Genomic DNA, 17,064 nt, shown 5'->3' with positions numbered 1-17,064 from the left:
AAATTGTACCTTAAGGTATAGTTTGGTATATGGGATAGAGAGAGATTGATAATCTAATCTTTTTTATCTCACATGTGGTACCTTTTAGAAAGCTCATGATATATCATGTGCTCGTGATAAATATTTTATATAGGGATAAAATATCTTTTTTATGAGATGTGATAATTTTAATCTAATAATAAAACACCACAAATGGACTTAATTGTCCTCATATATAAAAATCATAAACCATATTATTCTCTCATTTCACTTGTAGATAAAAATTAAAATCAAATAGATATGTTTATATATTATATAATATGATAATAATATAAATGAACTCGAGATAATTATATAAATGATTTTTATAAATCTCAATAAAATTATTAATATCCTCGATTAACCTTAAAAATTTAAATGTGACTGACTCACAAAATTAAGGCTCAATTATCATATTAATAATAATAAAATTAATGTAAAAAAAATAAACAGGCAAGTACTGTCGGCGCAGGAACAGATAAGAAATATGAACTCAGCAACAATTTTGAAATATAAAATGTATTAAGATAAAGTTAATTTTGTCATTACATCTAATATATAAATTTAATCACTCTTATTAAAATCAAACCAACATTAAATATAATATCTACATCTTATTATCATTAACTTATCTTTATATTATATATCACATATTTATCCTATCATGTATACCAAACTATGCATATTATCACATGTATGGATTTTATGAAGAGTGCTTGTCTGAGGGTCACGTATGCCATGTTTATTTATGTTGTTGTAGGTAAACATATCCCTTTGTTTCAATGATACCAACTTCATTAATTTGCCTGGTGCTTTGTATTGTCTGATACCATCTACTTGTACCTCAGATATTATTCCGTGTAGAGGTATGAAATTTTTTAATTTGCTTGTGATGCGCACAACAATATTCCTCAAGATTTCACCTTTTACCTGCATTCTATTATTCTATCCTCTTTTCTTGCATTTTCATGGATTGGTAGGTTCCATAAGAAGGACAAATGTGCAATCTTTTGTGGGCTGATCCAGATCAGTTGGGGCATATCCCACGTGGTGCCGGCTACAACTTTGGACAGGATATAGCCTCTAAGTTCAACCTTACAGACGGCCTAACGCCGATTTCAAGATAACGCCGGCTTGTTGGGGAGGGTTATTTGGTGTCGAGCATGTATGTAATTTCTGTTTGATTGATTGGAACACTTTCACCAATCGATACAGATCACTAATTCAGCCGGGGGCGAGCAAACAATTGCTACAGATAAATTTCGAAAATAATGTGTTACACATACACAGCATGTTACGCTAATAACAAATTATTCTCCATTAATATTCTCGCAATAAACATTAAATAAAAGATAAAACACTTTATTACTACGAAACTTAAAGTAGATAAGTAAAATTCTTTAATCAGTGATTTATATATAAAATAACTCTTTAATTTAGTATGAAAGTCCCTCTAGGCCTCTACACGTAATGAATGTGCATCGACGGTGAATTATAAAAGTTTAGTATAAAAGTGTGCAAATCCAAAATTTTCAAAATACAAAATGGCAACAGAGCTACATTATAATATTTAACAATAGTGTGATCTCATAATGGTTTAGTTATCAAAACCTAGAATTAGTTGGAAGCCTGACTAGCCCAACAGCGGCGGCGGTTGCCGCAGCACTTCTCTTCCGTCTGAAGTATAAGAAAGAGCCACTGCTTAGCAGTAAAGCCATCATGAGCGCCTATACACAGTATAATTTAGAAACCCAACTCAAATACATTGCATAAGTTTATTGATACAATGAAAACTTCTGTGTAGCATCAAGCTTGATCTATAAATTTCAGGCGTCGATAAATATTACTTGGTCTAGCATTGAGTAAACTGGCCACACTTGTGAATAGCACTTAAAAACATATCCCAACTACATAATTTTTCTTCAGAAGAAAGTGTGGAACAACGTATCTTATCTTATCTTTAATTAGTTAAATAGGCTTTATTATCTTTAATTAGTTTCATAGGATCTTTTTTTTGTTATCTTTGTATTTTGAATTCCTAAGATTGGTTTAGCTTATCGTTTTATTTTCTTTATTTAATCCTTGTAACCTAATCACTTTGAGGAATAAGAATTACGGTGCTTTTCCCACCGACCCTCCATCTCTCTTCGATTTCATGGTATCAGAGCTTGCGGGATATACATGACCAAACACGGCATGGCAACGCCAAAAATATCCCTACCACCAGAATCCAACCCTTCGGCAATTGATTTCCCGTCGGGACCAATCACTTGCCATCGATTGAATGGCAAGAATTATTTACAGTGGTCTCAATCTGTCAGACTCTTTATCTGTGGCCGTGAGAAAGATGCATTCTTGTCCGGTGAAGCACTATGTCCAGCCTCTGAGGATCCGAAATCTCGGACGTGGAATTCAGAGAATTGCATGGTTATGTCCTGGTTGATAAATTCTATGACAATCGAGATAGGAGAGAATTTCCTCCTCTATCGTAGTGCCAAGGAAACTTGGGACGCTGCAAGAGATACATACTCCAGCAAAGATAATACCTCCGAATCGTTTGCTATCGAATGCCGGTTGCAAGATCTTCGCCAAGGCGAGTCCTCGGTAACTGATTTCTTTAATAATCTTACCCGTCTGTGGCAGCAACTAGATCTCTTCGAAATATATGAATGGGAGTGTCCAGCAGATGGTGACCGATTTCGTGGTGGTTGAGCAGCGACGGATATTCAGATTTTGTCTGGCCTCAACCCATCACTCGAGGACGTACGGGGGCGAATTCTGGGCACTAAACCCTTACCAAGCCTTCGAGGTTTTTTTCCGTTGTTCGGCATGAAGAGAGCCGTCGGAAGATTATGTTGACAGCAGCAGATCTTCCTTCTTTTGTTGACGCATCCGCCCTGGCTGCCCAACATCGATTCCCACCACCAAACGATGACTACTGGTGGTATGCGTATGACTCCAAATTTACCCGGCACTGGCCAATTCAAGCAAAGCCGTCTATGGTGTCCTAAATGCCGAAAATCTACACATACACTGGATACATGCTGGAAAATTCATGGGAAACCTGCCGATTGGAAACCAGCAAGACAGCGACATGCAAACACAGCTGCCGTTGATCCTCCAACTTCAGAGCAGCAACCCTTCACTAAGGAGCAACTTGATGCTCTCCAGAAATTGTTTGGACAGCCTCCTGTCACACCCAATCCATCTCTCAGCAGCACCGGTAATATGGCTCATTCAGGTATTGCCTCATTTTCTTCACAGCATGATATGTCATCCTATTGGATAATCGACTCAGGCGCATCCGACCATATGACTGGGTGCCTCAACTACCTTCACAATTTTCAGTAGCCAATGGTTCTCTATCCACCGTGATTGGTTGTGGATCCATTCAATTAACTAAGGATATGTCTTCATTCAGTCTTGTTTGTGTTAGACCTTGCTTGTAATTTACTGTCTGTTAGTAAACTGAATCATGAGCTTGGCTGCCTGACTAAGTTTTTGGGTAATTCGTGTGTTTTCCAGGATGTGGCATCGGGGAAGACGATTGGCAGTGCTGAACTTTCTGCGGGATTGTACATTCTCAAGACTGATGCTGTCTCGGACCTACCTTCTGCCCCCTCACCAGTACCTCACTTGGTTTCCGCTTTAAGCTCTAATAAGATCAAGGATTTGTTTATATGGCACTACCGTTTAGGTCATCCAATCCATTGTATCTTCAAAATTGTTGCCGGGCTTATTCGCAATAAAATTTCCATTGCCATTTAATTGTGATAGATGTCAGTTCTCAAACATAACTCGTACACCTTTTAGACCCAATTGTTAAAACCATCTTCGCCATCTCCCTGATCCATAGTGATATTTGGGGCCATCCAACAACCCCAACCTAACGAGACTCGCTGGTTTATCTTATTTATCGATGACCACACTCGGCTATCATGGTATTCCTCATGAAAAATAATCCGAAAGTACTCAATTTTTAAACATTTCCATTCAATGAGCAAAACCCATTCTCATCTCATAGTCGTGTGTTACACACTGATAGGGCCCGTGATTATTTCAACTCTGCGTTGGGGAGTTATCTACAATCACATGGGATTATTCACCAAAGCTCGTGTGTGTATACCCCTCAACAAAACGGAGCCTCTGAGCGCAAAAATCGCCATCTTCTTGAGGTTGCCCGTGCATTACTCTTTACCTCAAATGTTCCTCATTACCATTGGGGTGATGCAATATTAACTGCCACTTACCTCATAAATAGAATGCCCTCAAGGATACTGCAATTTAAAACTCCTATCCAGACCCTCCTAGAAACTTATCATTCTCCTCATTTAATTCATGATATTCCTTAAAGTGTTTGGTTGTTCGTCCTTTGTCCACATACACTCATATCTCGTAATAAACTTGAACCACGTGCTGTCAAGTGTATCTTTCTTGGCTATTCTCCACGCCAGAAAGGGTACAAATGCTATTCACCCGTCACCAAACAATACTAACCTCTATGGATGTCACGTTCTTTGAATCTCAGCCATTCTACCCCGGCTCTTCCTTTCAGGGGAGTCAACCAACAATGAACAAAGCAGCTGGGAACCCACAATCCCATCCATCCCTCATATAGAGCCTCTCACATCTATTACTACACCAATAGACTCACCTCCGGATCATAGAAATCTTAACCTCCATGAGCCAATTCACACATATCTCGTAGAAAGCATCATCATCAAGAGATTATACAAATGCCCGCACAAATTCAAGCTGCTGCTGACATCTCCCCAAGGACAAATCCAGGTACACACTCACAAGAATTAACACTTACTGATACTCATATGAAACAACAGTGAACTTGTGGATAACCTTGATGAAAGACCTATTGCACTACAAAAAGGAACTCGATCATGCACAAACATCCTAGGCAATTCATTTTTAAACGGTTTTCACCTGCATATTGTGCCTTTCTTTTCAATCTTGATCAGGTTCAGATTCCCTCCACTATAGAAGATGCCTTAAATGATCCAGAATGGAAAATTGCTGTCCTTGTTGAAATAAAGGCATTGAAAAGAACAATACATGGGACATCACCGATCTTCCATCAGGAAAAAAACCGGTTGGGTGCAAGTGGATTTTCATAGTCAAATATAAGTCTGATGGGAGTATAGAACGACTAAAAGCTAGACTTGTAGCCAAGGGATACTCAGTCATACGGTATTGACTACCAAGAAACCTTTGCCCCTGTTGCTAGACTCAACACTGTCCGAGTTCTCCTATCACTCGTTGTTAACCTCGACTGGCCATTGTACCAACTTGATGTCAAAAATGCATTTCTTAATGGTGATCTTGAGGAAGAAGTCTTCATGAAAATACCTCCTGGCTTTGAATCTCAAATACCAGTAAACAAGGTGTGAGGCTGCGGAAGTCCCTGTATGGACTTAAACAATCTCCTAGAGCTTGGTTTTATCGATTCATGAAAGTGTTAAAGAACGATGGCTACTCTCAATGTCAGACCGATCACACTTATTTGTGAAACACTCTGGGGAAGGTAAAAGTGCAATTCTTATTGTTTATGTGGATGACATTGTACTCACAGAGGATCATATAGAAGAAATCAATCATGTGAAACTCCTCCTCAGTACGGAATTTGAGATGAAAGACCTCGGACATCTAAAATATTCTCTGGGAATGGAAGTAGCCAGATCTTCTGATGGCATTTATTTCTCAACGCAAATATGTTACTGATCTTCTGCAAGAAATAGGAATGTTAGGGTGTAAGCCTACAGACACGCCGATGGATCCGAATGTCAAAATGGTGAGAAAGGGACCATCTCTTGGTCGACAAAGGAAGATATCAAAGACTAGTGGGAAAATTAATATATCTGGCACATACACGACCAGATATTGGATTTGTGGTAAGTGTTATCAGTCAATTCATGCACAACCCGACCGAGGAACATATGGCTGCCACATATCGCGTGTTGAGGTACCAAAGGGTCCACTGGTAAAGGAATCCTAATTAGAAAGACTACAGACCGAAGAACTAGAGTATACAGCGATGCTGACTGGGCTGGATCCACTACTGATCGACGTTCGACATCAGGGTATTGTACATTTGTGTGGGGAAACCTAGTGACATGGAGGAGTAAGAAGCAACCTGTCGTTGCCCGCAGTAGTGCTGAAGCAGAATTTCGGGCATTGGCCCTTGGGGTATGTGAGGGGATGTGGCTCAAAAGATTGTTAACAGAGTTAAAAGTGGAAGAAATTTCGTCAGTTGAAGTGTTATGTGACAATCAAGCAGCCATCAGCATATCAAAGAATCCGGTACACCATGATAGGACGAAACATGTTGAGGTAGACCGTCACTTCATTAGTGAGAAGATTGAAGATGGGATTATCACTGTCACCTACGTTCCATCTCAACTTCAGCTAGCTGACATACTGACAAAGGCTATGTTCCGCCCCACATTTGCTGAATTATCTTCCAAGCTGGGAATGATAAATCCATACGACCCACCTTGAGGAGGAGTGTTGAACAACATATCTTATCTTATCTTTAATTAGTTAAATAGGATCTTTATTATCTTAATTAGTTTTAAGATCTTTTTTTTTGTTATCTTTGTATTTGAATTCCTAGGATTGGTTTAGCTTATCGCTTTTTTCTTTATTTAATCCTTGTAACCTAATCACTTTGAGGAATAAGAATTACGGTGCTTTTCCCACCGACCCTCCATCTCTCTTCGATTTCAGAAAGTTTTGTCCCCACAACATACACAGCGTCCCAACTATTCTTCAGAAGAAAGTTTTGTCCCCACAACATACACAGCGTCGCTCTCCTCAAAATTTCAAGCTTTACCCCTGGACCCTGGTGATTGGTGATGCACCTGCCATACACAAAACTACATGCTCCAGAAAAAAACTGCTAGACTTGGGTAGCTGTATTTCTGTTATTGTTAAATTTAAACTCTGCAGGCCCAACAACACGGAAAGGAGCTTTTCTAAAGTCTTGCAAAGGACAGCAACTACTCTAAACTTCATACTACAGGCATGTATCTTTGCAATCGATTCATTCTTTGGGGCAGTATTACACTGGTCTCTTAAACATAACTCCCATGGTTAACTTCTTCTACACATCCCATGCATAAATATTCATTCTTTGGTCAAATTCTAAAGCTTCATCATGTAACTTCATCAATGATTGCCAAAATAACTAGGGATAAAAGGGATCATTTTAAATATTGTCACCTTGACAAATATCAAGTATACATAAAAGTTTCATTTTTACAGGCAAAAAACGATGTTCACAGATGTAAAGCAGTATCAATTTACCTGAAAGCCAAGAACGGATAATTTTTCTTCACTTACTGCAGGTATGCAGCTTCTATAGGTGACATAGGCACCTGATACACTTTCTGATTTTGCTGTGTCACTTAGCAATCTTCTTCTTGGTCCATCATTTACAAGCAAATCTGTACTCTCAAGAGCAGATCGAGTCCTTTTTCTTTGAGGCCTTTTACTTCTTCTGAACCAGATCCAACTGAATCACATTTCAACGAATACGATAACCAGTTTCACCACAATGAAACTTTGATCCCTCTACAGAAAAACCAGCATAGGTTCCATGAGTTCTTGAATATTTTAGATACAAGCATATGAATCAATATGAATATACTGAAATAGGTAAAATTAAATGCAAGTTTTGTCTAATTTTTTTTTAATGAATTATACAATCATTATCAGACTCCAACTTTAAGCAATATTTAGTCCACCAGACTGACTTCTGCTAAATACCGTGTAAATATATCTCAGCAGCCAAAACTACTTTCCTTCAAAAGAATTTCTGTATTAAACCATGGATGCGCTAAATTAAGTAAATGTGAAAATCCTTGACCTTTGTTCATTGAGTTCGAAAAGGATTGCAACGAGTAAAGAAAGTACTTGTGAAACAGAGCACCAAATTACCGAAGCCAGTAGAGTTCACAAGTCGAACCACTCAATACACCAAAAACAAATGATTATTGGACAAAAAAGCAATTTCGTACACATGACAAGTTCTCTCCGCCAAAGGATCAGACAAGCTAAAAACATCTTTTGCTAGTTTCCAGGAACTAGCATCCAAATTTCAAAAATGAAATACCCAGTGAAGAAGCCCTATGTCGAGTCAAATAGTAATGATTTCTATGTTCTAATCACTTATTAAGGCTACTTCACTCCCTAAACTAATATACCAGAACTTCAGTATAACAATTTAGGAAATGATGCTATAGTAATTCTCTACCCAACAAGCTCTTTAAAGATCTATCATAATATTCCTGGCTTAAAGATGGACTTCACTGCTAATAAATCTTGTTTTTTATATCGATTTAAACTCTAGATTTACAAATAAAAGGTTAGTAAACTCGACAAAAGGGCCATCATGTACATAGAAGACCATATAGTTTTCATTTTCAAGAATGACTTCGTCTGATCATTATTTGGGATTTTAGCAGTGCCCAATAATCAGCGTCAACCAAACAGTTTTTGCTATCGAATACCCAGAAACTAAAATCAACCAGGAACTGAGACCTTTTCGGAGCGAGAGCAGGGAATGCAAGGACCAGAAGGAGAGCAATCAAACGTGAAATTTCCTCCAGCTGGTGTCTCTTTAAACCCATTAGAGTCCTCCTCTTAAGAACCCTTCTTTCACTATAAATATGCAAATAATTCACTCCAATAACAAAGAAAAAACATACAAATTTAGAACTATAGACGACATACAGATTCAAATTGCAAAGGTTCGAGCAAAGGAAATTGAATAAACTTACAAATTGTGAGCTAGAGAATGATGAGTTAAAGAACATATAAAAATGAAGAAGAATAGGAAAATCAAAATTGTGGCGATTGATTTGAACGAAGCATTTTCGCCTGTGACAGAAATCGCGAATCTCGTTCTTTCTCGAATAGCTTTTATCGAAGGGGAGTCCCACATGGTTTTCGCCCCAATATTGTTTCTGTTTGCGCCATTATTTTCTAATTTTTGATATGCATAAAATTATATATTTTATTTTTTGTAATATAGGTAAGATGTTTTATGTACTGTTTTAACAACGATATAAAGATTTATAGAATCCTTGCATAAATATATAATATATATATATTATGCAAGGATTCTATAAATCTTTATATCGTTGTTAAAACAGTACATAAAACATCTTACCTATATTACAAAAAATAAAATATATAATTTTATGCATATCAAAAATTAGAAAATAATGGCGCAAACAAGAAACAATTGGGGCGAAAACCATGTGGGACTCCCTTCGATAAAAGCTATTCGAGAAAGAACAGAGATTCGCGATTTCTGTCACAGGCGAAAATGCTTCGTTCAAATCAATCGCCAGCAATTTTGATTTTCCTATTCTTCTTCATTTTTATATGTTCTTTAACTCATCATTCTCTAGCTCACAATTTGTAAGTTTATTCAATTTCCTTTGCTCGAACCTTTGCAATTTGAATCTGTATGTCGTCTATAGTTCTATATTTGTATGTTTTTCTTTGTTATTGGAGTGAATTATTTGCATATTTATAGTGAAAGAAGGGTTCTTAAGAGGAGGACTCTAATGGGTATTAAAGAGACACCAGCTGGAGGAAATTTCACGTTTGATTGCTCTCCTTCTGGTCCTTGCATTCCCTGCTCTCGCTCCGAAAAGGTCTCAGTTCCTGGTTGATTTTAGTTTCTGGGTATTCGATAGCAAAAACTGTTTGGTTGACGCTGATTATTGGGCACTGCTAAAATCCCAAATAATGACAGACGAAGTCATTCTTGAAAATGAAAAACTATATGGTCTTCTATGTACATGATGCCCTTTTGTCGAGTTTACTAACCTTTTATTTGTAAATCTAGAGTTTAAATCGATAAAAAAAAGATTTATTAGCAGTGAAGTCCATCTTTAAGCCAGGAATATTATGATAGATCTTTAAAGAGCTTGTTGGGTAGAGAATTACTATAGCATCATTTCCTAAATTGTTATACTGAAGTTCTGGTATATTAGTTTAGGGAGTGAAGTAGCCTTAATAAGTGATTAGAACATAGAAATCATTACTATTTTGACTCGACATAGGGCTTCTTCACTGGGTATTTCATTTTTGAAATTTGGATGCTAGTTCCTGGAAACTAGCAAAAGATGTTTTTAGCTTGTCTGATCCTTTGGCGGAGAGAACTTGTCATGTGTACGAAATTGCTTTTTTGTCCAAATAATCTTTGTTTTTGGTGTATTGAGTGGTTGCGACTTGTGAACTCTACTGGCTTCGGTAATTTGGTGCTCTGTTTCACAAGTACTTTCTTTACTCGTTGCAATCCTTTCGAACTCAATGAACAAAGGTCAAGGATTTTCACATTTACTTAATTTAGCGCATCCATGGTTTAATACAGAAATTCTTTTGAAGGAAAGTAGTTTTGGCTGCTGAGATATATTTACACGGTATTAGCAGAAGTCAGTCTGGTGGACTAATATTGCTAAAGTTGGAGTCTGATAATGATTGTATAATTCATTAAAAAAAAATTAGACAAAACTTGCCATTTAATTTTACCTATTTCAGTATATCATATTGATCATCTGTTGTATCTAAAATATTCAAGAACTCATGGAACCTATGCTGGTTTTTCTGTAGAGGGATCAAAGTTTTCATTGTGGTGAAACTGGTTATCGTATTCGTTTGAAATGTGATTCAGTTGGATCTGGTTCAGAAGAAGTAAAAGGCCTCAAAGAAAAAAGGACTCGATCTGCTCTTGAGAGTACAGATTTGCTTGTAAATGATGGACCAAGAAGAAGATTGCTAAGTGACACAGCAAAATCAGAAAGTGTATCAGGTGCCTATGTCACCTATAGAAGCTGCATACCTGCAGTAAGTGAAGAAAAATTATCCTTCTTGGCTTTCAGTAATTGATACTGCTTTACATCTGTGAACATCGTTTTTTGCCTGTAAAATGAAAACTTTATGTATATACTTGATATTTGTCAAGGTGACAATATTTACAATGATCCCTTTTATCCCTAGTTATTTTGGCAATCATTGATGAAGTACATGATGAAGCTTTAGAATTTGACCAAAGAATGAATATTTATGCATGGGATGTGTAGAAGAATGTAACCATGGGAGTTATGTTTAAGAGACCCGTGTAATACTGCCCAAAGAATGAATCGATTGCCAAGATACATGCCTGTAGGTATGAAGTTTACGAGTAGTGCTGTCCTTTGCAAGACTTTAGAAAAGCTCCTTTCGTGTTGTTGGGCTGCAGAGTTTAAATTAACAATAACCGAAATACAAGCTACCAAGTCTAGCAGTTTTTTTCTGGAGCATGTAGTTTTGTGTATGGCAGGTGCATCACCAATCACCAGGGTCCAGGGGTAAAGCTTGAAATTTTGAGGAGAGCGCGCTGTGTATGTTGTGGGGGACAAAACTTTCTTCTGAAGAATAGTTGGACGCTGTGTATGTTGTGGGGACAAAACTTCTGAAATCGAAGAGAGATGGAGGGTCGGTGGGAAAAGCACCGTAATTCTTATTCCTCAAAGTGATTAGGTTACAAGGATTAAATAAAGAAAATAAAGCGATAAGCTAAACCAATCCTAGGAATTCAAAATACAAAGATAACAAAAATAAAAGATCTTATGAAACTAATTAAAGATAATAAAGATCCTATTTAACTAATTAAAGATAAGATAAGATATGTTGTTCAACACTCCTCCTCAAGGTGGGTCGTATGGATTTATCATTCCCAGCTTGGAAGATAATTCAGCAAATGTGGGGCGGAACATAGCCTTTGTCAGTATGTCAGCTAGCTGAAGTTGAGATGGAACGTAGGTGACAGTGATAATCCCATCTTCAATCTTCTCACTAATGAAGTGACGGTCTACCTCAACATGTTTCGTCCTATCATGGTGTACCGGATTCTTTGATATGCTGATGGCTGCTTGATTGTCACATAACACTTCAACTGACGAAATTTCTTCCACTTTTAACTCTGTTAACAATCTTTTGAGCCACATCCCCTCACATACCCCAAGGGCCAATGCCCGAAATTCTGCTTCAGCACTACTGCGGGCAACGACAGGTTGCTTCTTACTCCTCCATGTCACTAGGTTTCCCCACACAAATGTACAATACCCTGATGTCGAACGTCGATCAGTAGTGGATCCAGCCCAGTCAGCATCGCTGTATACTCTAGTTCTTCGGTCTGTAGTCTTTCTAATTAGGATTCCTTTACCAGTGGACCCTTTGAGGTACCTCAACACGCGATATGTGGCAGCCATATGTTCCTCGGTCGGGTTGTGCATGAATTGACTGATAACACTTACCACAAATCCAATATCTGGTCGTGTATGTGCCAGATATATTAATTTTCCCACTAGTCTTTGATATCTTCCTTTGTCGACCAAGAGATGGTCCCCTTTCTCACCAATTTTGACATTCGGATCCATCGGCGTGTCTGTAGGCTTACACCCTAACATTCCTATTTCTTGCAGAAGATCAGTAACATATTTGCGTTGAGAAATAAATATGCCATCAGAAGATCTGGCTACTTCCATTCCCAGAGAATATTTTAGATGTCCGAGGTCTTTCATCTCAAATTCCGTACTGAGGAGGAGTTTCACATGATTGATTTCTTCTATATGATCCTCTGTGAGTACAATGTCATCCACATAAACAATAAGAATTGCACTTTTACCTTCCCCAGAGTGTTTCACAAATAAGGTGTGATCGGTCTGACATTGAGAGTAGCCATCGTTCTTTAACACTTTCATGAATCGATAAAACCAAGCTCTAGGAGATTGTTTAAGTCCATACAGGGACTTCCGCAGCCTACACACCTTGTTTACTGGTATTTGAGATTCAAAGCCAGGAGGTATTTTCATGAAGACTTCTTCCTCAAGATCACCATTAAGAAATGCATTTTTGACATCAAGTTGGTACAATGGCCAGTCGAGGTTAACAACGAGTGATAGGAGAACTCGGACAGTGTTGAGTCTAGCAACAGGGGCAAAAGGTTTCTTGGTAGTCAATACCGTATGACTGAGTATATCCCTTGGCTACAAGTCTAGCTTTTAGTCGTTCTATACTCCCATCAGACTTATATTTGACTATGAAAATCCACTTGCACCCAACCGGTTTTTTTCCTGATGGAAGATCGGTGATGTCCCATGTATTGTTCTTTTTCAATGCCTTTATTTCAACAAGGACAGCAATTTTCCATTCTGGATCATTTAAGGCATCTTCTATAGTGGAGGGAATCTGAACCTGATCAAGATTGAAAAGAAAGGCACAATATGCAGGTGAAAACCGTTTAAATGAGATGAAGTTGCCTATAGGATGTTGTGTGCATGATCGAGTTCCTTTTTGTAGTGCAATAGGTCTTTCATCAAGGTTATCCACAAGTTCACTGTTGTTCATCATATGAGTATCAGTAAGTGTTAATTCTTGTGAGTGTGTACCTGGATTTGTCCTTGGGGAGATGTCAGCAGCAGCTTGAATTTGTGCGGGCATTTGTATAATCTCTTGATGATGATGCTTTCTACGAGAATATGTGTGAATTGGCTCATGGAGGTTAAGATTTCTATGATCCGGAGGTGAGTCTATTGGTGTAGTAATAGATGTGAGAGGCTCTATATGAGGGATGGATGGGATTGTGGGTTCCCAGCTGCTTTGTTCATTGTTGGTTGACTCCCCCTGAAAGGAAGAGCCGGGGTAGAATGGCTGAGATTCAAAGAACGTGACATCCATAGAGGTGTAGTATTGTTTGGTGACGGGTGAATAGCATTTGTACCCTTTCTGGCGTGGAGAATAGCCAAGAAAGATACACTTGACAGCACGTGGTTCAAGTTTATTACGGAGATATGAGTGTATGTGGACAAAGGACGAACAACCAAACACTTTAAGAGGAATATCATGAATTAAATGAGGAGAATGATAAGTTTCTAGGAGGGTCTGGATAGGAGTTTTAAATTGCAGTATCCTTGAGGGCATTCTATTTATGAGGTAAGTGGCAGTTAATATTGCATCACCCCAATGGTAATGAGGAACATTTGAGGTAAAGAGTAATGCACGGGCAACCTCAAGAAGATGGCGATTTTTGCGCTCAGAGGCTCCGTTTTGTTGAGGGGTATACACACACGAGCTTTGGTGAATAATCCCATGTGATTGTAGATAACTCCCCAACGCAGAGTTGAAATAATCACGGGCCCTATCAGTGTGTAACACACGAATATGAGATGAGAATTGGGTTTTGATCATTGAATGGAAATGTTTAAAAATCTGAGTACTTTCGGATTTATTTTTCATGAGGAATACCCATGATAGCCGAGTGTGGTCATCGATAAATAAGATAAACCAGCGAGTCTCGTTAAGGTTGGGGTTGTTGGATGGCCCCCAAATATCACTATGGATCAGGGAGAATGGCGAAGATGGTTTATAACAATTGGGTCTAAAAGTTGTACGAGTATGTTTTGAGAACTGACATATATCACAATTAAATGGAATGGAAATTTTATTGCGAAATAAGTCCGGAAACAATTTTTGAAGATACAATGGATTTGGATGACCTAAACGGTAGTGCCATAAAACAATATCCTTGATCTTATTAGAGCTTAAAGCGGAAACAAAGTGAGGTACTGGTTGAGGGGCAGAAGGTAGGTCCGAGACAGCATCAGTCTTGAGAATGTACAATCCCGCAGAAAGTTCAGCACTGCCAATCGTCTTCCCCGATGCCACATCCTGGAAAACACACGAATTACCCAAAAACTTAGTCAGGCAGCCAAGCTCATGATTCAGTTTACTAACAGACAGTAAATTACAAGCAAGGTCTAACACAAACAAGACTGAATGAAGACATATATCCTTAGTTAATTGAATGGATCCACAACCAATCACGGTGGATAGAGAACCATTGGCTACTGAAAATTGTGAAGGTAGTTGAGGCACCCAGTCATATGGTCGGATGCGCCTGAGTCGATTATCCAATAGGATGACATATCATGCTGTGAAGATGTAAATGAGGCAATACCTGAATGAGCCATATTACCGGTGCTGCTGAGAGATGGATTGGGTGTGACAGGAGGCTGTCCAAACAATTTCTGGAGAGCATCAAGTTGCTCCTTAGTGAAGGGTTGCTGCTCTGAAGTTGGAGGATCAACGGCAGCTGTGTTTGCATGTCGCTGTCTTGCTGGTTTCCAATCGGCAGGTTTCCCATGAATTTTCCAGCATGTATCCAGTGTATGTGTAGATTTTCGGCATTTAGGACACCATAGACGGCTTTGCTTGAATTGGCCAGTGCCGGGTAAATTTGGAGTCATACGCATACCACCAGTAGAGTCATCGTTTGGTGGTGGGAATCGATGTTGGGCAGCCAGGGCGGATGCGTCAACAAAAGAAGGAAGATCTGCTGCTGTCAACATAATCTTCCGACGGCTCTCTTCATGCCGAACAACGGAAAAAACACCTCGAAGGCTTGGTAAGGGTTTAGTGCCCAGAATTCGCCCCCGTACGTCCTCGAGTGATGGGTTGAGGCCAGACAAAAATCTGAATATCCGTCGCTGCTCAACAACACCACGAAATCGGTCACCATCTGCTGGACACTCCCATTCATATATTTCGAAGAGATCTAGTTGCTGCCACAGACGGGTAAGATTATTAAAGAAATCAGTTACCGAGGACTCGCCTTGGCGAAGATCTTGCAACCGGCATTCGATAGCAAACGATTCGGAGGTATTATCTTTGCTGGAGTATGTATCTCTTGCAGCGTCCCAAGTTTCCTTGGCACTACGATAGAGGAGGAAATTCTCTCCTATCTCGATTGTCATAGAATTTATCAACCAGGACATAACCATGCAATTCTCTGAATTCCACGTCCGAGATTTCGGATCCTCAGAGGCTGGACATAGTGCTTCACCGGACAAGAATGCATCTTTCTCACGGCCACAGATAAAGAGTCTGACAGATTGAGACCACTGTAAATAATTCTTGCCATTCAATCGATGGCAAGTGATTGGTCCCGACGGGAAATCAATTGCCGAAGGGTTGGATTCTGGTGGTAGGGATATTTTTGGCGTTGCCATGCCGTGTTTGGTCATGTATATCCCGCAAGCTCTGATACCATGAAATCGAAGAGAGATGGAGGGTCGGTGGGAAAAGCACCGTAATTCTTATTCCTCAAAGTGATTAGGTTACAAGGATTAAATAAAGAAAATAAAACGATAAGCTAAACCAATCTTAGGAATTCAAAATACAAAGATAACAAAAATAAAAGATCCTATGAAACTAATTAAAGATAATAAAGATCCTATTTAACTAATTAAAGATAAGATAAGATACGTTGTTCCACACTTTCTTCTGAAGAAAAATTATGTAGTTGGGATATGTTTTTAAGTGCTATTCACAAGTGTGGCCAGTTTACTCAATGCTAGACCAAGTAATATTTATCGACGCCTGAAATTTATAGATCAAGCTTGATGCTACACAGAAGTTTTCATTGTATCAATAAACTTATGCAATGTATTTGAGTTGGGTTTCTAAATTATACTGTGTATAGGCGCTCATGATGGCTTTACTGCTAAGCAGTGGCTCTTTCTTATACTTCAGACGGAAGAGAAGTGCTGCGGCAACCGCCGCCGCTGTTGGGCTAGTCAGGCTTCCAACTAATTCTAGGTTTTGATAACTAAACCATTATGAGATACACACTATTGTTAAATATTATAATGTAGCTCTGTTGCCATTTTGTATTTTGAAAATTTTGGATTTGCACACTTTTATACTAAACTTTTATAATTCACCGTCGATGCACATTCATTACGTGTAGAGGCCTAGAGGGACTTTCATACTAAATTAAAGAGTTATTTTATATATAAATCACTGATTAAAGAATTTTACTTATCTACTTTAAGTTTCGTAGTAATAAAGTGTTTTATCTTTTATTTAATGTTTATTGCGAGAATATTAATGGAGAATAATTTGTTATTAGCGTAACATGTGCTGTGTATGTGTAACACATTATGATTTTCGAAATTTATCTGTAGCAATTGTTTGCTC

General features: G+C 38.4%; 2 protein-coding genes across 2 annotated transcripts; one reads left to right on the top strand and one right to left on the bottom strand.

The window, feature by feature from the left end:
- Nucleotides 1–1,528: 1,528 nt before the first annotated feature.
- On the bottom strand, nucleotides 1,529–8,974 carry LOC142534661 (uncharacterized). The gene is made up of 5 exons (XM_075641514.1): nucleotides 8,911–8,974; nucleotides 8,572–8,672; nucleotides 8,387–8,469; nucleotides 7,336–7,543; nucleotides 1,529–1,745 (listed from the first exon to the last, which is right to left on the bottom strand). Exons 1-5 carry the CDS (start codon nucleotides 8,972–8,974, stop codon nucleotides 1,623–1,625), a joined length of 579 nt encoding a protein of 192 aa, XP_075497629.1. The 3' UTR covers nucleotides 1,529–1,622.
- A 308-nt stretch (nucleotides 8,975–9,282) lies between these two features.
- LOC142534660 (uncharacterized) lies at nucleotides 9,283–10,932 on the top strand. The gene is made up of 3 exons (XM_075641513.1): nucleotides 9,283–9,456; nucleotides 9,575–9,695; nucleotides 10,657–10,932. Exons 1-3 carry the CDS (start codon nucleotides 9,362–9,364, stop codon nucleotides 10,930–10,932), a joined length of 492 nt encoding a protein of 163 aa, XP_075497628.1. The 5' UTR covers nucleotides 9,283–9,361.
- The last annotated feature ends 6,132 nt before the right edge of the window (nucleotides 10,933–17,064 follow it).

This window comes from Primulina tabacum, unplaced genomic scaffold (genome assembly GCF_025594145.1).
Source record: "Primulina tabacum isolate GXHZ01 unplaced genomic scaffold, ASM2559414v2 Contig657, whole genome shotgun sequence".
Taxonomy (NCBI): Eukaryota; Viridiplantae; Streptophyta; class Magnoliopsida; order Lamiales; family Gesneriaceae; genus Primulina; species Primulina tabacum.
The sequence above is the reverse complement of the archived record's forward strand: the minus strand, read 5'-3'. Positions and strand labels throughout refer to the sequence as shown.

Bases quoted from the DNA above. Each gene is read 5' to 3' on its own strand.
- LOC142534661 (XM_075641514.1), bottom strand. From the start codon at position 8,974: ATGTGGGACTCCCCTTCGATAAAAGCTATTCGAGAAAGAACGAGATTC. The intron at 8,470-8,571 runs GTCTCAGTTCCT...AATAATGATCAG, and splicing joins CCTGCTCTCGCTCCGAAAAG to ACGAAGTCATTCTTGAAAAT. The intron at 7,544-8,386 runs GTAAATCTAGAG...AATGTGATTCAG, and splicing joins AGTTTACTAACCTTTTATTT to TTGGATCTGGTTCAGAAGAA.
- LOC142534660 (XM_075641513.1), top strand. From the start codon at position 9,362: ATGCTTCGTTCAAATCAATCGCCAGCAATTTTGATTTTCCTATTCTTC. The intron at 9,457-9,574 runs GTAAGTTTATTC...GCATATTTATAG, and splicing joins CATTCTCTAGCTCACAATTT to TGAAAGAAGGGTTCTTAAGA. The intron at 9,696-10,656 runs GTCTCAGTTCCT...GTTTTTCTGTAG, and splicing joins CCTGCTCTCGCTCCGAAAAG to AGGGATCAAAGTTTTCATTG.